A 24,783-nucleotide genomic window follows, 5' to 3' on the forward strand; every position below is an offset into this window, starting at 1 on the left:
GATTCTTTAGGACTGATTCTTTCTTCTGCCTGATTAAGTGTCTTTTGAATCCCTCCAGGGTATTTTTCATTTCATTTATTGTACTTTTTAGTGCAAGAATAAAAATAAAAATAAATAGTTTATACCCTTTTGTTGATGTTTATACATGGACATTATTTCAGATTTTTAAGGCTGGTTCATCATTTGAAAATCATTTCATGCAATCTATCCCATCAATAGACTAGAGGAGAAAAATCATATGGTCATATCAGTAGATCCTGAAAAAACATTTGATGAAGTCCAACACTATTTATGATTAAAAACAACAACAACACAAAAAACTATAGCAAACTAGGAATAGAGGGGAACTTCCTCACTTGAGGAAGAACATTCACAGAAAATCCTGTAGCTAGTATTACCACTTTTTGGTGAGAAACTAAATGCTTTCACACTAAAATCTGGAACAAGACGAGGATATAGGTCGCCACTCCTATTCAGCATTGTACTGGAAGGGAAAAGCACAGCAGCATGTGCTGTGAGGATCTGAAGAAACAGAACCTCTCATTCATTGTCGATGGGAATGCAAAATGGTGCACTCATGTGGAAAACAATTTGCAATTTCTTAGAAAATTTGACACACTCTTACCATATGATTCAGATATTGTTCTCCTTGGCATTTACTGAAATGAGTTGGAAAATTATACACACAAACCTGCACATGAATGTTTAGAGCAGATTTATTCATAACTACCCCAAATTGGGAGCAACCAATATGTCCTTCAGAGGTGAATGGATAAACAACCTGGGGTAAATCCATATTAAGGAATATTATTTTGTGATTAAATAATAAGCGATTGAGTCACTAAAAGACATGGAGAAAATGTAAGTCTTTAGTGAAAGAAGCCAATTGGAAATGGCTAAATACCATCTGATTCCAGCTTCATGACATTATGGAAAAGGAAAAACCATGCAGATAGTAAAAGACGGTTGTTAGGGGTGTATTTCTTCTGGAACTTATTGCTTCTCAAATTATTTTTGTTTTTTGTTTTTGTTTTGTTTTGTTTTGTTTTGGAGACAAGAGAAATGCTACTTGCAAAGTGTGATAGTATTCTGCCTTCAGAAAAAAAATTATTTAGCTTTCTTTCCTAAAATTATTGATGAACTGAAACTGATTGCCAATTCAACCCTTGAGAAGTTGTGTGTTTTTTTCTGAGTGTTCTCTGGGAAAAGAATACCATCAAAGAAACAATGCTTATTCTTCTCAAAAAAATTAAAGTTATTTGGAATTAAATGAATAACACATAAAAACAAAAAATAACATTAATTTTATTAGTTACTTTTCAATGCCATTTGTATTAAAAATACTATTTCTCAAAAAACAAACAAACACCACAATGTACCAAATTTTTTTGTTTTCTATATTTCTAAGGAATTATTGAGCTTTGGAATACTATTTTCTTATTTTTGCATTTGCATTTAGATAGTATGTCCACAAATTATTTATTGAAATGATCAAAGTGGTGAAAAAATAACGTAGGCAACATTGTTTTTTTGTATTTAGTATCCAAAGACAATAACTTTAGAGGCATTCTCAGTTATTATGGCACAGTTGCTTGGAATTAATCTGGGATTAAGCTATGATGACATCTATAATTGTTACTGTCCAGAAACTACATGCATTATGAATCCTCAAGCAATGTAAGATGTTGTTTTTTATCAAATCTATGACTTTTTTGGTGAAATGCTTGTAGTAGTCTTTGATATATGTCACTTGCAATATAACTTGAGTAAGAAGATTTTTATTAAATATATATGTGCTTATTTAAAGCTTATTAAATTGAATTAGGATTCAATATTGTAGAAAATGGGCTTAATATTTCTATATTCAGTGTTACAGTCTAGAGAGAAAGTGTTTGTTGATAATGACTTTTGGGGGCTTACTAGACTTTTGAGGTGAAATTTATTTATTCATTTTAAAAATATGTAACAAGCATTGGCTCTGTTGCAGGATTATGTGTATTTGCCTTACCAATGGCTGACAAGATAGATAAGTCATAAATAACTTATATTAGTCCATTAGGGACAGGAAATTAAAAAGTGGCCATGGAATAAACATCTTATGAGAGGTGCCCGAAGGAGGTAGATAGGAAATACATGGGGAGAGGTAACTGTCCAATAAAGTGGCCTAGGAAATAATTCTGTTGGGACCTGCAGAGAAGGAATGACTCTAGTCATATAAAAAATTCGTTGAATAGTTTTCAGGGTAAGCAAGTGAGTGTTACTTGGATAGCAAGAAGCTTGAGAAACTGAACAGACTGGAGTAAGGAGACTATGGGGAGCAGGGATGAAAATGAAAAAAGAAGAAATATCTGGGACTATAAGGAAATATATACAAGGCATAAGGAAAAGAAAGTAAAATGTAAAGAACAATGAGTGAGGGGAAGAAGTCCAGGTGGTAGCTAACATAGAATATGTAGAAAAGAGCCCGATCATGTTATCATGTTGTAAGAGTTAGTATTTTATGATCAGTCTAGCAAACCACATTTTGAATTGATTTATGCCATATGGGTAATACAGATTACCTTAGAAATGAATGAATAATATATCAGAGGGAACAACAATATCGTAATATTTGGGAGATGATTCTCATAATAATTGCAGCAGTTTATTAAGGTTGAGAGGAAAGAAAATGGCAATAATTATATGTAGATTTTGGGATATCACAACTTATTAACAGATACTGTTAATAAGGCAAATATTTTAGGAAAGGAGAAAATGGGAAATCTTGAGGCAGTTTGTATATGTTATATTGGGGCCTCTGACTCATTCATTAGAGATAAGTACACAGTTATATAGATCAGGATCTCTGAGGACAAGGGATCTAGAATGTGTGAGCCATCAGCATATTGATGGGAATTAAAACCATGAACAGATCATTTCGAAAGAAGCTGAAAATAGTGGAACAGTTGCCCTAAGGTATAGCTTTGCATACTTGTCATAGAAAGGAAGACAATATTAGAATAAGAACCAAGATAGGATGGCTCCTTACCTAGGGAGAATTATAAAAAGGGAGAAGATAGAAGTCAGATAGATGGTAAAAGTATCAGCATTGTATTTTAGTCTCCCCCAATTCTCTGACAAAATAACGACGAGTAAAACTAGGAAACCAAACAAAAAAGCGAAAGCATTTTCTACATTCCCCAAACTGGAATGCACCAAAGATACCAGCAGGTGGGCCCAATCCACTGACAGAATAAGACCTGCATGAACTAAGTAGCTGTGTAGGAGGCAATAAAATGAACACAGTGGGGGCTGTACAAAACCTCACAGGCCTGGGAGCTCAGAAATCACTGACTGATCTATACACCCCAGACTTGTCCCCCACTGAGGCTGAAATATCAGGACGCTCATGCCATTACAGGCGCCCAAATTGGTGGGGATATTGCAAATTGTAGGTGAGAGCAAAGGCACGGAACATTTCTTAAGGTGTTGCTTATGGCCTTGGTCCCTGTGCTTTAAAAATCTAATAACAAGGATGTGTAGCACCCAGGTAATATTTTGGAAATACTATTCTCCACTAGAAGGACTTGGAGGGATGATTGATTCCAGGGCTATGGCAGAGAAAATACAAATGAGCCTGGAACATCTTGTGTCAAAATATGAGGTGGTGTTCAAAGAATTATGGTGATTTTTCAAAGGGACACCTTGACCAGTTTTAAGGGACTCCCTCTAGCCAAATATGTGGCCAACTGAATGTCATAAGTAATAATGATAGTAATGTATTATAACTCATTTAGTATAATAGGAAAACATGATTCCATAATCATGTAAATGCATGAATGAATAAATCGGAAAGTTAGAAATGGGATATTTACATAAAACCAAAGTACTTCTCTCCAAATGATTATTAACTGATAAAGAAAAAAAGTCATTTCAGAGTGAAGGCTGGCAGACACACCATTAATCAACTACTCAAAGTAATTTTTTTTATCAGTAATACAACAAATCAAAATCATGTGCCATTTATTAGGACACAGTGAAATAAACTCAGCAACATTCTTGTGATAAGCTTGCATAACCTCAGTCTAATTATCAGGAAACATTTCATAAACCGAAATTGAGGGACACATTACCAGATAATCAGCTTGTAATGACAAAACTTTGGGTGTCACAAAATCCAACAAAAAAAATAGGTGACTAGACTAAGGAAACATGAGAGCTAAATGCAATGATTGATTCTGAACTTGATCCTTTTGCAATCAAAGTTCCAGTATTCTGCAGAAGGAAAATTCTGAATGAAATTTTAGGACTAGGTGTTAATAATGTGTCATTATTTCCTGATTTTAAAGGATCTGTTTTAGGAGAATTCATTTCTATGTAAGATTATACATTAAAATATTTACAGTTATCAAAACATTCTAAGGCAACCTACTGTTAACTTTTTCTGAAAATAATTTATTCTTTGGACTTCATTTGTATCACTTCTCTAATTTGGAGAGAGAAAGTTTAAAACAACCATTCAACAGTACACTTAGTAATATAGAACTTTTAAAATAAAAAATAATGTAATTTTATATATTTTATATACTTAATGTTCACATATTTTAATTGAATCTTACCAAGAAAAAATGTATTTATGATTTTTCACTAGCAATATCAACTATCTTTTATTCCTTCAGTTTTCCATATAAATTACCTAGCATATGTAATATTCTTAATGATAATTAGTGCTCCTTATAATTATTATCATTATGATGTTGACAGTAATAATGAAAATAATAAATGATGGGACATACTTAATTAGACCTTTTGTGTGCCAAACACTGTTGTGTTTTAACATATTCTAATTCATTGCACTTTAGCTTCTTCTACTTGCTAGATTTCTAGTATATTAAATTACAATATAAATGAACTCATTGCTTACATTTATGACTTGTATTAAGAATAAAGCACTCTCCCCTCCTTGGCTTTTCTGTAACTGATGTTGTAGAGAATTAATAGTGCTATATTGAAGAGTGTTACTTTGATAGTGATTTTACTGCATCTACCTGAAGAATATAATCTAATTTTAGACGTTCCCGAGGTGTAAAGGTTTTTAGCAGTTGCAGCGTGAATGAGTTTAAACGTGCAGTTTCACAGCCTGAATCTGAATGTCTTCAGAATCAAAACATTTCAAAAGTGGTCGTCCAAGGAAGACGTTCATTTTGTGGCAATGGAATTGTGGAAGCAGGAGAACAATGTGATTGTGGAAAACAACAGGTTAGAGACAAACATTAATAGCTTATGTAAAGATTTATTTTTATTTTTTTGTTTCCCTTATAGTACTATAAATATATATGTGATACAAAAGGGGAGGGCTTTTTGTCAAGTGCTGCACCATTTTATGAGATGTCTAAGATACGGGGATATGGCACATGTGAGAACTGACTCATCCTGAATTTCAAACATTTGAAGAATTGAAGTATGGAGTAAGTGTAGCATGGATTTAATAAGATTTTCCTCATTGTGTAACCATTAATAGCAACACCGACCTTTCTATATGATAAATACCAGCTCCATCAATAGTATAATCATCACCTAAATCATCTCCTGAATTCTTGCCAAGTGAGTACATTGGTTCCCTAAGTTACAAAATGTGAATTGTTTACCTCATCTCTTAATTTCAGTCCCTGCATCTGGGGAACTTCATTTATTTTAACTTGGGTTCACAGGATTGATTATAATCCATCATTTATTATTGCTATATTTAGTTTTTTTGCTACTATCATTTTTTTATTTGTATTTGGTAAGATAACTAATTAGTGAATTTTGTTGTGTCTGCCTTCATATACTTATGCATGGTGATGTTGTGAATGATAGAGATTTTCTAGAAAATATGAAAGCTCTCTAATTATTAGGAACAAAATTCTGTATAACGTGACTGCATTATAATTGTAAGTGAATGACTCACATCTTCTGTATTTTTATTAATTTGGATTGCTTGATCCCTCAGCACTTGAGAAATAATATTGATATCTCCAGCGATACAGTTGTATTTGCCAAAGTCTCACTATAGTTTACTCAATTCATTCTTTATATTTTGAAGCTGTTTTACGTGGTGCAAACTTCTTTGCAGTTGTTATACCTTCCTAGAAATTAACTTTTTATCTTCTCATAGTGAATCTTCTTATCCCAATGTTGCTTTCTGTTTTGAAGTCATTTGGTCTGACATATCGACCTCTAACTCCCTCTCCATCTCTGTCTCTATATCTGTCTCTGTCTCTGTGTCAATCTTTGTCTCTGTCTCTACATGTCTATGCACACATTAGCTTCTTTTCATTTAGTATTTCCCCAATATTTCTCTATCCTCACTTGGTTTTTGTGTTGTACCATTTACTTCAATATCTACATTGTTTTATTATTTGATCTATATTTGATCTATAAAATTATCACCTTAGACATTATTGTGATTAATATTTTTGCATATTTTAAAATTAACTGAAGTCTATAGTTTATTAAGATTTCCTTTGTTTTTACCTAATGGCTTCTTTCTGCCCCAGGATGTCTTTCAGGATACCTTATTGTATTAAGTTGATATGACTCCTTACACCCTTCTAGAATGAATATTTTTGTAAGTTTAGTTGTCTCAAAATTTTTATATTTTGTATGTGCATTTTGTCACATTTGTTTTCTTATTTAATTTTAGCTTATTTCTTTTGACCTGTGTTTTTCCCCCCACTATTTATTTTCAGTGATTTAGTAGATATGTTTTTCCCCCCATTAGTGATTATGTTTTCATCTTGACCTTGACTGTTCTTGCATGTCTGCAGCTGCACCTGTTGCCTGCATTTCTCAAGGGTCTATGCTGATAAGTGAATGTGCTATCACCTTTCATCATATTCTAGTACGATCCTTTGTATATCTGTGATGTCTGTGGTAACTTCTCTTTAATTTCTGATTTTGTTTATATGAGTCTTTTCTCTTTTTTTCTTCAGTGAGTCTAGCCAGGAGTTTGTCAATTTTATTAATCTTTTCAAAGAGCCAGCTTTTTAAATATTATTATTTTGTAAAGTCTTTTTCTTCTCTGTCATTCAATTCTGCTGTAATTTTTATTTCTTTCTGCTGACTTCGGGTTACTTTTGACCTTCCTTTTCTAGTTCTTTTTTCTTATTATTTTCTTTTATTAAAAATTTTTTATGGTGACACTATTGCAGATGTCCCCATCCATCCCCCTTTGCGTACCTCCACCGCCCCTCCCCGGCCTCCCTTGGCCTTCACCACACTATTGTTTGTGTCCATAGGCTATGCATATATGTTCTTTAGCTAATAACCTCACCTCTTTTACCCAATCTTTCCTAACCCCCTAGTTCTTTTAGTTCTTTTTAAAAAATTGATTTTAGATAGAGAGCAGAAGGGAGTGAGAGAGAGGGAAGAGGGGGAGACATTGATTTGTTGTTCCAAATTTTCATACATTTATTGGTTGATTCTTATATGTGCCCTGATTGGGGATCAAACCCACAAACTTGCCGTTATTAGGACGATGCTTTAACCAAGTGAGCTACCTGGCCAGGGCTCATTTTCTAATTCTTTAAGATGTAATGTTTGGTTGTTTACTTGGGATTTCTCTTGTTTCTTGAGATAGGCCTGTAATGATATAAACTTCCCTCTTTATTACTGCTTTCACTGCATCCCAGAAGTTTTGATATGTTGTATTTTCATTCTCATTTGTCTCTAGATATCTTTTGATGTCACCTTATATTTCTTTTTTGACCCAGTCATTGTTTTAGTAGTATGTTGTTTAATCTTCACATATTTGTGGGTTTCTGTACTTCCCTTTTGCTGCTGATTTCTAATTTCAGAGCATTGTGGTCACAGAATATGTTTGTTGTAATTTTAATCTCCCTGAATTTGTTGAAGTTACTTTGTGGTCTCTCCTTGAGAATGTTTCATGTGCACTGGAGAAGAAAGTATAATCTGATGTTCTGGTATGAAAGGCTCTGTAAATGTCAATTATGTCCATTTCGTCTGATGTGTCATTGAAGGGCAATCTTTCTTTGCTGATTTTCCGCTTGGATGATCCATCTAGAGCTATCAGTGGATTATTAAGGTTCCCAACTATGACTGCATTTTTGTCTGTTTCTCCCTTTAGTTCTGTTAGTAGTTGCTTTATATAATTTGGTGTTCCCTGATTGGGGGTATATGTATTAAGAAGTGTTATTTCTTCTTGATGTAGTGTCCCGTTTATCATTATAAAATGTACATCTTTGCCTCTAATTATCTTTGTTATCTGGAAATTTGTTTTGTCAGATATAAATATGGCTACACCTGCTTTTCTGTGGATGTTATTTGCTTGGCAAATCATTTTCCACCTTTTCGCTTTGAGTCTAACTTTGTCTTTGCAGCTGAAATGTGCCTCCTAAAGACAGCATATGTTTGGGGTTTGTTTTGATCCAATGTACTACTCTGTGACTCTTTGTTGGTGAATTTAAGCCATTTAGTTTTAGGGTAATTATTGATATATGAGTATTTCCTATAGTCCTTTTATATTTTTATTTTTGGCAGCTGTGTGTTTCCATTGGTTCTTTTCCTTTGTGTTTCTGTCTGTCTTTTTAGTTTGGTGGTATCCCATACTTCTTTCCTGTGTTGCTCTTTTTTAAAACTATGTGTCTAGGTTTTGTTTTTTGTGTGTGTTGTTACCATTAGGTTTATGAAAAAGAAAGTTTAATATATATACATACAGTAGTCCTTTTTCTTTTGAATGCATCTAATCATCCTCCCTTGCAAATTCAGGCGTTACCTCCCTCCCCTTTATGTTTTTGTTGTCACAAATTTTCCCACTTATGCTGTAAGATTGTTGGTGACCTTACTTGTAATTTTGTGACCTTTTGTGTTTTGTTTCAGGTATAATGACCCTCTTAAATATTTCGTGCAGTGGAGGTCTTCTGGTGATAAATTTCCTCAGTTTCTGTATGTCTGGAAAAGTCTTTATTTCTCTTTCATATCTAAAGGATAAGTTTGCTGGATTTTTTTCTTTGCTGGTAATTTCTCTCTTTCAGTAGTTTGAATATTTGATTCTACTCTCTTCTGGTTTGTAGAGTTTCTGCTGAGAAGTCCAAAGATAACCTAATGGGCTTTCCTTTATAGGTTACTTTCTTCTTTTCCCTGACTGCTTTGAGAATTCTTTCTTTGTCATTAATTTTTGACAGTTTTAATACAATATGAGGTCTCTTTGGATTGAATTAAATAGATGTTCTGCTTGCTTTTTGGATTCAAAGTTCTACTACTTTCCATATATTTGGGAAATTATCATCAACTGTTTGAATAAGCTCTCCATTCCCCCTCTCTTCCTTCTTCTGGTATGCCTATTATTCTTATATTGTTCTTTCTGGGGTGTCAGTTCTCCTAGAGTTATCACTTTTTTTTTTCTGTTCAAGTCTCTCTCTTCTTTCCTCTGCCTCATTTATCGATTTCTATCTTCGGTATCATTAACCCTTTTCTCCATCTGTTCTGCTCTATTTCTTATGTTCACTAGTTCATTCTTGATCTCTTTAAAAAATTTTCTTTTTTTCTTTTTTTTTAAGAGAAAGAAAGGGAGAGGGAGAGAGTGAGATAACATCAATTTGAGAGTGATATAACCATCAGCTACCTCCTCCATGCCTTCTCTGGGGATCAGCCTGCAACCCGGGCATGTGCCTTGACTGGTAATTGAACCAGCAACCTTACGGTGCACAGGAAAAGAACCAACCAACTTAGCCACACAAGCCAGGGCCATTCTTGGTCTCTTTTAATGAGTTCTTCTTTTCCAGAATTTTTTTTTTGGTCCTTTTTTTAAAGTTTCAAACTCTTTGGGAAAGTACTCGTTTTGTTGGTTCATTTATTTTCTGATCTCATTAAATTACCTGACTGTATTTTCTCACATCTCTTTGAGTTTTTTCACAACTGCAATCTTGAATTTTCTGTCATTTATATCACATATTTCTATGTCTTTAAGTTTGTTTTTGGAGATTTTTTCATTTTCTCTCTGACCTAGCTGCTATTTTGGTTATTCCAGGTATTTGATGGATTCCTTCTCTGTCTAGGCATCTATGTATGAGTGGCATTTCTCTAGAAGATATATGAATATATCCTTTTATTATTTTCCAGTAGGTGGCACTGATTCACAAGTTTTTTAGCTCTGTGAAATGCCAGTGCTGTCCTCCACAGCCAAACTCAACCATAAGTGTAGCAGTGATGTGTGGAGCTGGGGTGGACTGGAGGAAGGTGGCAGACTTTTATGTTGTCTTGCCCTCCTGGTAATGTCAACCTTGGACCTCTGTGGGGGTTTTCCCTATCCCCCTACCCTGGTACCAGTTACAGGGTCACCTTTTATTCCAGGAAAAAAGTGATTCTGTAGTACCAGTTCTCAGGTTTGGAGAAAATGTACTTGAAACCGAACACCAAGGGTGAAGGGAGGCAAGCTCTAGGAAATTATGGGGCAGCAGGGCTCTGTGTTTTTTTTCCCTCTGTCTTGAATGCCAGCTGCCCAACAACTCTCACTGCACTCTGTGCTGTGTCCTTTCCCAGGTTCTTAGACTCAGTCGCAGCTCATTCTGCAGGAATATCTGCAGAATCTCTTTGCTTTTCCAAGCTGAAGGGAATGCCAGCCACAACTGGATTCATCCATTTTCTGGCCTTAGTTGCCCCCCTATCCACTGTCCCTCTGTAAGCTACTGACTACAGGGCTGTGTCTGTGGCTTGTCTCAGCCCTTCTCCCTTCTCTTGTTTCCTATTTACTCTCACTTGCCCACCTTTAGATATTTCAATGTGTGGATCTCTAAGGCATATTTGTGCTTTGAGCAGAGAATCCTTTGTTGATTCATAGCTATTCAAATTGCTGAAGCTTCAAGAGCTGAAACTAAGGGAATCTCTCAAGCTGCCACTCCTCTGATATCATTCCACCTGTAATTTATTTTTATAAATACTATAAGTATATCAAAGTTAAAAAATCACATTTTATTTGAAGACTGTCCTTCCCTCACTGCTATGAATCAACCTTGGTCATCAATCAAGTAAACATTTATGGGTTTTTCTCTTTTTTCTACTCTTATGCCACTATCTTGAATCACTATGAATTTCTATTAACTGATGGAATATAATATTATATATCCTCCAGCATTGTTATTCCAGTTCATGATTTTCTTGGGTAATCTTGGCCCTTTGCATTTTAGGAAGACTATCTGATTTGTTTTTTCAGTTTCTGCAAACAAAAAGACAGAAGAAATTGCATCGAACCTTTAGATAAATTTGAGGTTAGATAAAATGGAGATATATGCCTTTACTTCTTATTTCTTTTAATTTCTCTCAACAGTACTTCCTAGTATTCAGGTATTTTAGTGATGAACTTTAAAATTTTTATTGCTATGTTTTAAAATTTTTATGGTAGTTTAAATCATATATTTAAAAATTTTGTTTTCTCTATTATTCAGATTTAAAAATGCACTAGATATTTGTGGTCTGAATTTTTTAGAGCAACTTTGCCAAATTCAGTTATTGATTCCATTAATGTTTCTTTAGATCAATGTTATGTATTAGGAATATAATCTGAATCACACATGTATTTTATATTTCTAGTAGCCACATTTATAAAATAAAATGAAATAGGTGAGATTAATTTATATAACATATATTGACTTAATATGTCCAGTATAGTATTATTTCAACAAGTAATGTGCATAAAATTATTGAGTATTTTTACTTTTTAGTTATGTGTTAATATATTATATTAATATAATACATATATGTTTTTGTGCATGCACACCAAACACACACACACACACAGTATATGAATAAGTATTGAAAGGGTGAGACATCACAGGAAATGGCTCACACAATAATGGAGGCTTTTTAATGGAGCTGAACACACTCTCACCAAGCCCGAGAGTCAGACAAAGTGCAGGAAGATCCAGGAGGAAGGAAGAACAATTGCAGACTCAACTGCTCCTTCACTCCATTGAGATGAGTCAGCAATCAGCAAATTTAAGTTAATACTGTAATAGATATTGGAATGTAGTACATGAATCTTTGGAGACCAGATGGTAAATGTGGTAGAATAACCCTCAAAGTTTCCCTTGTCCTAATACTCATAACTTGTGAATATGCTACTTTAATGGCAAAAAGGGCTCTGAGGATATGATCAAGTTAAGGAACTCAAGAGGGAAAGATACCCTATGTTTCTGAGTGGGCCCTGTGTAATCACAATGGTCCTTATTAGAGGGAGGCAGGCAGGTCAAAGTCAAAGGCTATGTGACAATGATATTTGAAGATGCTATGCTGCTGGTTTTGAGGATGGAGAAAGAGTCCATAAGCAAAGGAATGCAAGTGGCTTCTAGAAGCTGGAAAGGCAGTGAAATGGATTTTCTCTAGAGCTTCCAGGGGCAATGAAGAGCTTCCAAAATCCTCATTTTAATCCAGTGACAACTCTCTTGTTCTTTTGACCCTCAGAACTGTAAAATAATACATGTATATAGTTTTAAGCTACTAAGTTTGAGGTAATTTTTAAGAGCAGAAATAGGTAATTAATATAAGACTGAATCACTTCTGTGTTCCTTAGATGAACAAACTCCTTGAATGGATTTAAACGTTCCCTGCCAAACAGACCGCAGTTTTTCTGAAAAGAACAATTCTCCTATCACAGCATGTGTAGATCCAGTACATTGGCCATCTGGGCAAAATCATTTCTACCAAGGCATTTGTAGCAACCTCAGCAGCAGCATTTGGCTGATATGAGGTCAAGATCCAAGTCTTAAGAGACTGAAAGCAGGGATTATTATCATGAGAAAGACATAAATGCAGGAAGGAACCCTGTAGGAGGGAATCAATATTCTGAAGAATTCAAAGGAGCAGCTAATGATTTTCATCAAGTGGGCCAGCAATATGATAGATCCAGCAATCAGAGTAGAAGCTATGGGCCCTAGGAGAGTTTACAAGAGAGTTTTGTCTTTCTTTAGATAAAGGCAGACCCCCAGATGTAATAAATTGTGACTAAGGGGAATCATATCACTGTTCAAAAGTTTATCTTAGGCCAAAGCTGTCTACCTCCAAAGTGAACAAGTCTCAGATTAAAGTTTCCTGATAAAAAGTGGGTATCCAGTCCTTAGGTTAAGGGCAGTTGTGATAATCTGGAACAAGATCACAAAAGCATTCTGAATTATATTCATTTATGTTGTTTTCCTTCTGACTAGCTCAGTTTTTGAATTGTGTATCATTAATATACAAGTACTTACAAATATAGGAAATAAACAGAATACCTCAACCAAAATCAACACATAGAAATATAAAGTAAACCAGAATGTGCATATGTGTTAAATTTTCAACACGTTATTAATAAAATTATTAAATTGAAATAGACATAAATGCTTAGTTATGTTTGCCTATAAACTTTACTAATTTTTAAATATTCTTATCATTCTAGAAAAACATCCCTCTTTCATAGAATAGACAAGTGTATAAAAAGAAGGAAATCCTAGTATACTGTTATAAAGAGTATGTACTATTTTTGTACTCCATGACTCCAAAAACTTTTTGAGTTAATCTTTAATATAAAATTTTGAAGATAAAATATAAAATGACAATTTTCTTTGAATCTTTTTTTACAATATCAAAATATTATAATTTAGAAACCTCGATTTTGTCACTATCATAACTTGTTATATATTCCCAAAATTATTTCTTGAGACGACTCAATAATATGGAAAGGTACTTAGAATTTATTCAATGAAAAAAATCTAAAAATTCATTGTGCATAAATATGTTTACAAAACTGAAGAGGATTGAAGGGAGTTGCATTAAATTATTAACAGTTCAGTTTCTTGACCATGAAATCATGAATAATTTATTACAATTGATTTCTACACTGAAAATATATTAAGTTTAATGAAGCGGAGTTATAAATAATACAAAAGTAAAAATTACACTGTAATTGTAATTAACTTAGAGACAAACTTTAGTATATTTTGAAAAATAAAATTATCTATTTGATTGAAAATTTCTATTATTTAACTTGATTGTATTTACTTTTAGGAGTGTCCTTTTAAAAAATGCTGTAACCCGGAAACTTGTGCACTAATTGGATTTGCAGAATGTGGCAGTGGACCATGCTGTAATAGTAAAAATTGTCTGGTAAACTTTCAAAATATTTCATTGTTTTCCTTCATGTAATTTTTGTGTTCTTGGGCATTCTTTCTATTTTAGTTTTTTAAAAACTTGTGTTTACACATCTTTCAAATATGTTAGTTTATGTACCCGATTCATACACAGTTCGTTTTAGAATTTAATGGATGTCTAAAGGTGTTTTTCTTCCTGCTATTTAGCTCCATCACTCACTATATTGTTTCAATTTCTACTCAAGATCCATCTGTTTATTGCATTGAAACCAATTCCAGATTATTTGGGTGCTATATATTCCTCCTGGTCATGCCTGTTTGCCGCTCTGCATCATGAAACAACTTATGACAAAATGATAAATGAGTCACCCACCACACACTTGGCATGTGATGCTTGAATGAGAGAGTCATTTTTTTAAAATCTCATTTTGAAAATAACAGAAAAGGAACCTATGTAGTTTAGTCAGCAATATGTAGCATATAAAACAATGAGGTTTACCTTTGGCCAGGACTCCTGGCCTAGAAGTGGATTGAATTGACTTCCCTTGGGAAGCTTTCCATTCAGTTTTTCTCTGTAGCCACATCTGAGAGGAGATTGTTTAGGATTTGTCTTCTGTGGATTACATCATTGCAGCATCTCATTTAGTGTCACTTTCAGGAGTCTATGACAAATATAAAAGCTGATTAATGAGAAATTTTTCTTGCCAGATTCATTTTTTCTGTGTCAATGAAATCTCTCACAACATTATTCTACTTTGTTCAATATTTGTTCTTTACTCTGTGGGCTAGTAATTAGAACCAGTGGTCATTTGTTTTTAAGGCACATGAATGTAGAGGCCAGTGTAGGATTTCTATTTCTTAGCAGTAAATCTTGTTGTTTTTCCTTTCAGCAGAGCTCTCATCTTCACCTTTGTCTGTAAACCAGTGGGACTGAGCAGTAAGACTTTTCTAAAGAGTCCATTGCCCTTTACCTACATCCCAAAGTATATTTCTTTAAAATGGAGATAATCTGTTCATTTGGTTGACTGAAAATTCACAGTACAAGTTGCTAAGGAAGGCTTCAGGGCAAGAGATAAAGGCACTTTGTTAGTTTATATTAATTTTATTATGTGTTATAGCACAGAACTTGGCTTTTGATGTCATTTATGGCTGACAAGTGTCTTATACTCTGCTCTTTCATTATTGGCCATGGTGTAAAAGGCTTCCTTCCTGTTTTCTTCTCTGTCTACTTTCAGTTAGGCTAGTTTCCACCAATGCTTTTCCAAAATTTAACAATGTTATCCAGTATTTTAAAAATAACATTTCTGTTTAGAGAGGCACAAATCCAAGTGCAAAAATATGGAAGACAAGTTTAACCAGCTGTTTTACTGAAACATAACAGTGACTAACTTGTTTCTAACTAGTACTCAGACATTTCTATATGTAATTTTAAAAGTTTAATTGGTACGGTATAAGACCAATTATGTATTGGTCAGTTGTATCTTTTTTTTTAATTTGTACAAAATGATGTTTATTATGAATTCATTATACATGACTTTATGCGTGAAAATATTGAAAGATTTGATAGTTCTAACTATATTTAGACTTTAGATTCAAGCCTATTAAAAATTTGAAATAAAGTTTCCTGCTAATATTGTTTTCATTTCACCCTTTAGATATACTATAATTTTAGTGGCATAGTGAAACAGCAAAGGTGATAACTTCTAGATATTAGCTTTTGTTATTTAAATACCAAAAGTGACTAAAAAAACATTTGACATTACATAACTTCACTGTTTAGAAGAATAAGCTGAAGAGTTCTTTTTTCTAAAGAGTAGTTAAAATAAAAATATAAAAATATTCTAGAATTTGTTTTGTAAAGAACATAAATCAAAACACAGCCCACACTTACCTACTCAGTATTTTATTTCATTTTATTTTATTTCATTTTAATTATTGTTTGTTTCAGCCACAGTTTACATTCAATGCCATGCCACACCAGTTTCAGATAACAGCACTCTACAGAGTTGTCCCCCTGCTGCCCACCTGGCCCCATACCGTTTTCTTGACATTCTTGACTGTATTCTCCATGGTGCATACTGCGTCTCTGGCTCTTCTGCAGCTACCAATTTGTACTGCTTAATCGCTTCACCTTTTTCACCCAGCCCCCAACCCCCCTCCCCTCTGACAGCTGTCCTTCTGTTCTCTTTATGTCTGAGTCTGTTTTATTTTGCTTGTTTTTTTCATTTGTTCATTAGATTTCACTTATAAATATATGAAGTCATATAGCATTTTCTTTCTCTAACTGGCTTATTTCACTTAGCATAATTCTCTCTAGGTCCACCCATGCTGTCCCAAAAGGTTGTATCTTGATGATAGCCAAGCAAAGGAAAACAGACACTTATGAAGCTTAGGTAAAAGATGAGTCTAACTTCATGCTCAGGTGAGCATTTCAAGCAGGAGCGATAGAGGTCTTATTCTATACATCCATTCAATAGCCTCACATTTTTGTTAACAGGTCTCAAACAAGGTTTCTGCATATATAATGCCGAGAGCTCACTGCACCTCCTGGCTTTTCTAGTTCATGGTACAATATTTCGGAAGAACAGAAAGATCCTTTCTTTCCCAACATCTGCCTCAGTGCTTGGTAATGGAGGAAAGCAAGACTGACCCTGCTGAGTTAAATTTCCACCACTGTTCCATTCACTGTCTAGGGAGAAGTGTTCTGATTATCATCCTGAGTCAGAAGCAGATTCATGATTTATAACCTCTTGTGGTAGAGGTGGAATAGGTCCTGAAAGAAAAATTACTTGACGTGAAAAAGAAGCCCATTAAGCAATATTTTAGAAATATGGTAAAGACTAGCCTCTGAGTTAGTGCAGCATTTCAGGTGTGCGGTTAGTCCCCAAGAGTCAAAAGTTGAAAAATAAATATGCATAGTTTGATATTAGATATTTTCTATTTATCTTGAAGTATTTAGTATAACCACAGCATTGTAACTATGAGATCTTTCACTAGACCCTTCTTAAAAAATGAGGTGAAAATTGATGGGTATTTGGGTTCTTTCCAGTCTACTTCTCTAGAAGTAAATTTATAATTTTCCTTAAGTATCTAAAAACGTAATAGAATCCAAATGAGAGTTACCAACACAATTCTCTTATTTAATCTTCTTACATTTTTGGTTAGTGCTTTACAAAAATATTTGTTTCAGAAAGATCAAAAAAAGAAATCAACAATGTCCTTTGTCTCAAACAGTCAGGTGCAATCACGAAACCTGAGCAACCTTGTGAAAAGACTTCGTCCTAGAACTGCTGCTTTGGTAGCAGCCCCCACTTTCAGTTTCCCTTTGTTCTTACGTTTGAAGTTATTAGGAACAATGAGAGAGAGTTCAACACTTTTTTAAAGGTAACATGACATTTTCTGATGAGAAAAAATAATGATGCTAACTTATGTGTTTAACATTTCCCCATCTTTCAGAAAATTACATGCATATTTGCCTCCAAATTTGGTGTTGGGTATGAGTACATGAACTGATGCCATTATGTTCATGTTCACTTAAACTTCATAATAGGTTAGCATATCGTAAATTATTTCAAAAGAAGGGTGCCGTGCTCAGTGGATACCATGCACAGGGGCTGTGCTTAATGTTAATAGCGTAAGTCAGGAACCTGAGTTGTACCTCTCCAGTACTGAAGTAGTGGATGATCTTTGACAAATCACTTAATCTCTCATCATTCTTAACTATAATGACAGTTGATCTAAACTATCATAGCTGATAGTAATACCTTGCTTGGAGTAGTAGTAAGACTTGATTAATTGTAATGTGTGAAGCACTTTAAGATCTTTGGATAAAATGTATTACCAAAAAACACACAATTTGTTTTTCTTTTTCTCACAGTTTCACCCAAGAGGACATATATGTCGGATAAGCCAAGATCCATGTGATTTTACAGAATTTTGCACTGGAACATCTGAGTTTTGTGTAGACGATATGAAATCTATTGATTATGAACTATGTAGTAATAACACCGCCTTTTGCTATAAGGGAATATGCCGAGATCCGACTAAACAGTGTGTGGAGTTATTTGGAAAATGTAATAGTTGTGGGTTTTTTTCTGGGGTTCATTTTTTTAAACATATGTTTTTATTGATTTTTAGAGAGATGGGAAAGAAGAGGGATATAGAGAGAAACATGGATTATAGAGAAACGTCATTGATGGCAAGCTCTTGCATGCCCTGCCCTCACCCCAGGGTTCAAGCCCTCAACTTGGGCACGTGCCCTGACTAGGAATCAAACAAGTGACCTCTTGGTTCCTGGGTTGACGCTCAACCACTGAACCACACTGGCTGGGCTGGGGTTCATTTTTAAACTGTGTTTTTTTTAAAATCAGTAATTCACCCTATAAGCCACAAGAAAAGGCATTGTTTATTTAAATCCAAATTTGAAAGTAAAATTGCAAATCAAAGTATCTTTGAATTATGTCAAGAGGCAAAGTGGGCTTCATAAGTATAGGACAAGGACAATAGGGCATTAGTAAAATTTCAGGTGACTGGTCAAAGGAAGCAGATTATTAGAATTGTAGATAAGAGAGCAAATGACTGTGTTGTCATTTCTGCAAGATGATACCAAATTTTCTCAAGTGGGTAGTTTTTAGGGAGTGTTTCTCATTCTTGAAGAGCCACTAAGTAACATCAAAAATTTGTAGTAGATGGCACTGACTAGACATTGCTGCTGTCTAGATGTTTCTATATTAATGTACCACATTTTTAGTTTTATGTTTTTAAAATGACTAATTGTAATTTTATGTTTTTAGTTTCTAAAGGTTCTAGTTATTTATGTGCAGAAGAAATCAATTATCTAGGAGATGACTTTGGAAAGTGTCATAACGGCCCATGTATTATAACGTGTGTATTTTAAAAACTATTCATTTCCAAATGCATGTGTTTTTGTGTGTGTGTGTTTTTGTGTATGTGTTTTCTACAATGATTCACTTAATTCAAATGAGAGATGAATATAGTACATACAGATGAATTTATATGTTGTACTTCATAAGATGGTGTCTGCTCTGAATAGCTTTGTTGTTATGATCTGAGTAACATTTTGAATTATCTTCATATTTTGAATTGTTATTTACCTAATACATTGTGCCCCAGAGTGACATATGGGAAATTTTCTCTGCTTTATATTTCCAGAGATACCCTTTGTGCAAAGATAGTTTGTCACTGGACACGTACAGAGATAGCATCATTAACAAATTATGATATTCAGTACACTTTCCTTGGCGGCCAAATATGTATGTCAGCACATAAAAGAAATAATACTCCAGGTGTGGATCTAAGCTATATAGTGGATGGTACTATATGTGATAAAAATATGGTAAATATAAATTTTACTTGATTCTAAATATAGTGTGTGTATGTGTCTGTGTGCATGAGACAGAGAGAGAGAGAGAGATTAAGATTTTTTTATTTACAATTTTACAAACTGGTTCCTGTATCGTAAGATTCAAAGGTAAGACTTTCTGTTGATCAAAGGAACACTTGCTTTCCTATCATTTTTTATGAATTTTGCTATAGATATTCAAACTGGTTTTCTCACACTTGAGAGTCAAAGCCTCTTCATTAGGCTAGGATTTGGTCTGCAATAGTTTGTGTAAACAAAGAACTAAAAAGGAATCAAATAATACACTAAAAAAGTGAAATGGAACAATCTGAATAATAAGAACAGCAGTAACAAAAACAAACAAATATTTAGTCTATAGTAATTGATGAGAATTATTTATAAGGAAAGTAAAACATTTATTTGCTTATTAGCCTACTCCCCTAATTCTTTCTCCAAAAGCATAGTATACTTGTTAAAAATCTGGCCCTCCCACAAAATACAATAATAAAACAGAATCTAAGCTTTATTTCATTTCTTTTTCTTAAAAAAAATTTAGAAACATAATAGATAAGTGATATTTAAACTATTACCACTAAAAATAGTTGACGAAAGATTATTAAAATTAAAAGTGTATACTTACCTTACATTTTAATTAACATAATTTATATTGAAAACAGTATTTTAAGGAATGAAAAATAAGAAAGGGGAATTGAGTAAACATTTCAGAATGGGAAAAGACATTTTTACGCAAAAATAATAAAGTAATCACAAAGGAACATACTGGTACTGACTACATTTTCCACAAAAGAATGTCCAATCTAAGAAAAATCTTACAAGAGTTTATTTGAACCAAACTCACAATTGCCAAGAAGCAAAATCTCAAAGGAAATGCTCTGGGTAATAGCAGTTTTATTGTTTATTTTATGTGTCAGAATCAAAGGAGAAACCATAAGTGTGGCTACCTCACATTCGTTGGTGGTAGATTAGGGAGGCTGGAGAAAGCAAAGCTGGGAAATCTCTAAGACTGGATAAAAAGTAAAACAAATAGACACATACTTCTTATACAATGGTGGGTACAGGATAGTCAATAATGAACATTTACAGCACATAGAGATGGTGTGTGGGAATAAGGTAATGAGGGGTTCTGTGGTCTACTGCTCTGGTGCAGTGGCTGTGCCCTGAGGGGTCTGGAAGAGGAGATTACTCTGACATTCCATAGGTATGTTATTTTAGATGCAAAAAGACAATCTGCAGGCTCAGTTAAAGGCTGACTTTGTCAAGGAAGATAGCGTAGGTCACATTGACACATTTTTAGCTAGAAAGTTTTAGTTTCGGACCATTCTGTGTGGTTACTTTTGGCCTCTGAGTTTGTAAGATCCACCATGCAGGCCTCCCCTGAGCTTGTCAGGTTTAGTATATGGCCCCTTTTGTATCCACAACATCATAAAGTAATATGTCTTCCCTTTATATACACTCATGTACATACCTATCTCTCATTATACATCAGTGCAAAAAAAATCTCATGAAATTAAACATATATGACTAAGGAACATGAAAATGCTTCACCTAACTTGTGATTAAATAAATATATCATTGAATATTGAGCTATTGTTTTAAAATTTTATATTTTAATAACAGTTGACACTCAATAGTCTATTAGTTTCAGGTGCACAGCATAGTGATTAGACATATATAAAATTTACAAGGTGTAAGCTATTTATGTGTTATGATTAAGGTGTCTTTACCTCACTCTCATTTAGTGTGGGTCCTTTGTAAAAATTATTAATCTATTGGAAGGGAGGAAGGAAGGAAGGAAGGGAGGGAGGGAGGGAGGGAGGGAGGGAGGAGGGAAGCAAAGGGAGGCAGGGAAGGAGGGGTGGTTCAATAGGAGCTTTAAGCTGCCATGAGTTTTTACTCCCACACCATTTTTTATTAAAGAAACCTAACTGGCAGCTTTGTGTGACTGGGGTTTGTCACATGATAGTCTTCATTTTGAAAACTGACTTTTAGGCTATGGCACTTACAAAAGTTTAATTGGATAATACCTATTTTATGGCAGATCATTTGAGAAGCCCAAATTCTGTAGTCATCTTTAATTCAGTTGCTTTAGAAAACAATATAGTGTTCTAATGCTTGTCCCTGGAGATAAAACATGTGCTGACTGCATTCTGTCATTGAGAGGAAGAGGTAAATAGTGAGTATTGAGAGCTAACCAGTTCTGTGGTTCTGTGGACAGACTTCCATTGATAATACCATATTTTAGTCACTTTTCCCAATCCTGCCCTTACAGGTCTCTTCCTCTGTTTTTTCCTTATGAATCAGAGGCTGCAGCTCCTCTAGGGCACTGTGAGACTCATCAACTACTTACTCTTCTAAGCCATTGGATTGGATGTGGTTGATTTCTCCATTTTACCCATCAATGGCCTTCATTTTATTTCAAAATCCCTGTGCTTTTTTTAAATTTTATTTTTGTTTAAAATATTACAGATGTTCCTTTTTCTCCCCAATGACCCATTCCACCCCCTCCCCTCCCCCTCCCCATCCTTCTCGCCACCATTGTTTGTGTCCTTGGGCTGTGCATATATGCATATACATTCTTTGGTTACTCCCTCCCCCTCCACCCACCCGCCCTCCTCCATCATTCTGACATTCGTCAGTCTGATCTATGCTTCCATGTCATTGAATCTATTCTGTTCATCAGTTTATTAAGTTCTTTAGATTCCACATATAAGTGAGATCATGTGATGTTTGTTTTTCTCTGCCTGGCTTATTTCACTTAGCATAATATTCTCCAGGTCCATCCATACTGTCCCAAAGGGTATGAGATCCTTCTTCTTTATAGCTGCATAGTATTCCATGGTGTATATGTCTATAAGTTCTTAAATCTTTCATCTTCTAATTGCCTCTTTCCAATTCTTCTTTAACCTCATTTATTGGGAAAAAGGAGGCTATTGTGTGTGTGAAATCTGTCAATCTAAAATACAATCATTCTGAGGATATTTAAAAAATTAATCAAAGTTATTTTCATTTGTTATTTTGCATTATTCAGTTGATTTCAGAGAGGTCAGAAAGTTAAGGTGTCTTTACCTCACTCTCATTTAGTGTGGGTCCTTTGTAAAAATTATCAGTCTATCGATCTCTTAATTGATGTATCCATGTATTTTGATTCATCAGTTGGTTGATCAATACAAAAAGAGAGCAAAGTTATTTCTTATTTATTGAGATGAAGAAAAGCATGTCTCCCTCATTACATAATAATAAGTCTAAAACACTCATAAATTTAATTCTGTAATACTAAGTGAACAATAAGCTACATGGAGATAGGCATTATTCCAGCATTGCAAATTTCCTTAATATTGTTTGTGATAGAAAATGTCTTTGAATTTTTTATTTATGAGGCTTAGAGCAGGAAAATACTTTATCAAACTGATCCTAGACATGTGGGTATTCTATTATATCCACGTGGATATAAGCACACCTCAGCACATGCATTTCAAATTTGAAAAATAATATGTTTGGGGTATGTAAATGTTTAAAAGCACTCAAGCTAATCAATTAATAAATAAAATTACACAGGACTATAAGAAAATATGCTTACATAAACAGGCATTTTCCATAGGAAATATGGTTTTAGTTATATAAGGATTTTTTTTTTTTTTTTTAACTGTATGACTGTTTCTGGGACACTATTTGTGTCTCTTGTTCATCTTATATGCTAGTTTATATTCAAAACAACACCCCAGTCATTGACCAGAGTTAAGATCTTTTATGATGTCTCTTGCTTTTTTTCCATTACAAAAGAGCCAGCTACAAAATCATCTGTTTACTTAAAAGGAATCATATCAGAAGCCAGTGAAGTATGACTAGTTTATTATTGCCTCAATGACAGTGTTTAAGGAGCATAGAATGAAAACATTCTGTGGACAGGTAATGTTGCTTTGTCCACATTTTGTTATTCTTGCTGGCTTCACAGAGCAGTTTAAGTTAATGAGCAAGCTGATACTTTTTTCCCTTATTTACCAATGGTAAAAGGCAATAATTAATGTTTTAGACTATCCATTGTATATTGGATATTTTTTCAGATAACTTGATTAAAGCCAGCAGATAATCTCAGAAGATGCCCCCAAATATACTCAAATTAATTTAAATTAAATTAAATCAAATTAAATTTGGATAGAGGAATATTAAAGTCTACATGAAAATCAGGTTAACACAAATAATTAAAGTAAGTCTTGTATTTTGTGAGCATTTAGTATGTGCCACACACTGCTAATAACAAATTATTTCATCCTCATGACATATATATATATTATTCATTTGAGTATAATTACTATTTCAAATGGATAAACTGAGGTATGGAGAGATAAATAACTTGCTCAGCCTCATTGCTAATGTGAAAGATAAGAGATATTGTTACTAAAGTTGGAAAAAATGTAAAAATTACAGGAATGCTGGTATTTAGCATTGATCACTAGGCTCTGTGGGTAAAGTAGTTCTTGCCCTGAATATTGGCCCAGTCAGTAATTCATGGCATGGCCTTAAAAGTGTAAAGTTAATTCTTATCAAATATGAATAAGGATGAAGAACACTTTCCGGTCAGTGTGAATATATATTATAAAAATGCATAGAGGAGGGAGATCCAAGGTGGCGGCGGACTGCGTGGAAGCTACACTGACACTCTCCTGGGGCCGGTGTGGATTTACAACTAAAACAGAAAAACCATCCTGAAAACCAACTGAAGATGAGCTGGAGAGCACCCTCATCACCAAGGAGGAAAGGTGGAGACCACACAAAGCCTGGTAGGAAATGTGGACGCGAGAGGGCTGCCTGGGCTCCCACAGGCAGCAGCTGAAGGTCCAGAGGGACACCTCAGCTGTGGGGGTTCCCACTGAGGACTCTGGGGCCTCAACCCCAGGCTGGGCTTCCCAGCCCAGAGCACCAGAACCGAGAAAGGTGCCCACATAACATCTGGCTGTGAAAAGCAGCTGGGTTTCTGTCTGCCAGGGAGAGGCAGCTGGCACTGCAGGCACCCTCCTAAAGAGCCAATGCACAAAGTTTCCTGTGCAGCCACTCACCTTGGGCTCCAAAGGAGGGGGCATGGAGTGGACTGGACCTGTCTGAGGAGAGTCTGGGGTTGTGGGCTCTGGAGAGTGAGATCAGGGGATGCCCGTCTGGGTTCCTGTGCCCAGTCATTCCCCCAGACTGTGGAGGACATCTTTCTATTTGGGTTTTGCCTGAGGGGGGAAGAAATTGCCCCACCCTGCTCCAAAGCCTCTCACCCTGCCCAGAGCAGTTTCTACAGCCTGAGGGCTGTAAAGAGAC

At 34.6% G+C, this 24,783-nt stretch overlaps 1 protein-coding gene across 1 annotated transcript in view; it reads left to right on the forward strand.

Annotated features, from left to right (window-relative positions):
* LOC308553269 (A disintegrin and metallopeptidase domain 3-like) overlaps positions 1-24,783 on the forward strand; it is a 98,638-nt gene that overhangs the window by 61,178 nt on the left and 12,677 nt on the right. The window contains exons 11-16 of the mRNA XM_081129086.1: positions 1,541-1,677; positions 5,052-5,238; positions 14,017-14,115; positions 17,977-18,172; positions 18,893-18,983; positions 19,272-19,455. Of these exons, the coding sequence (XP_080985212.1) occupies positions 1,541-1,677; positions 5,052-5,238; positions 14,017-14,115; positions 17,977-18,172; positions 18,893-18,983; positions 19,272-19,455 (894 nt within the window). The remainder of the gene's footprint in view (positions 1-1,540; positions 1,678-5,051; positions 5,239-14,016; positions 14,116-17,976; positions 18,173-18,892; positions 18,984-19,271; positions 19,456-24,783) is intronic.

The sequence above is a fragment of the Miniopterus schreibersii genome, assembly GCF_964146895.1.
Source record: "Miniopterus schreibersii genome assembly, chromosome: 2".
NCBI classification, from domain to species: domain Eukaryota; kingdom Metazoa; phylum Chordata; class Mammalia; order Chiroptera; family Miniopteridae; genus Miniopterus; species Miniopterus schreibersii.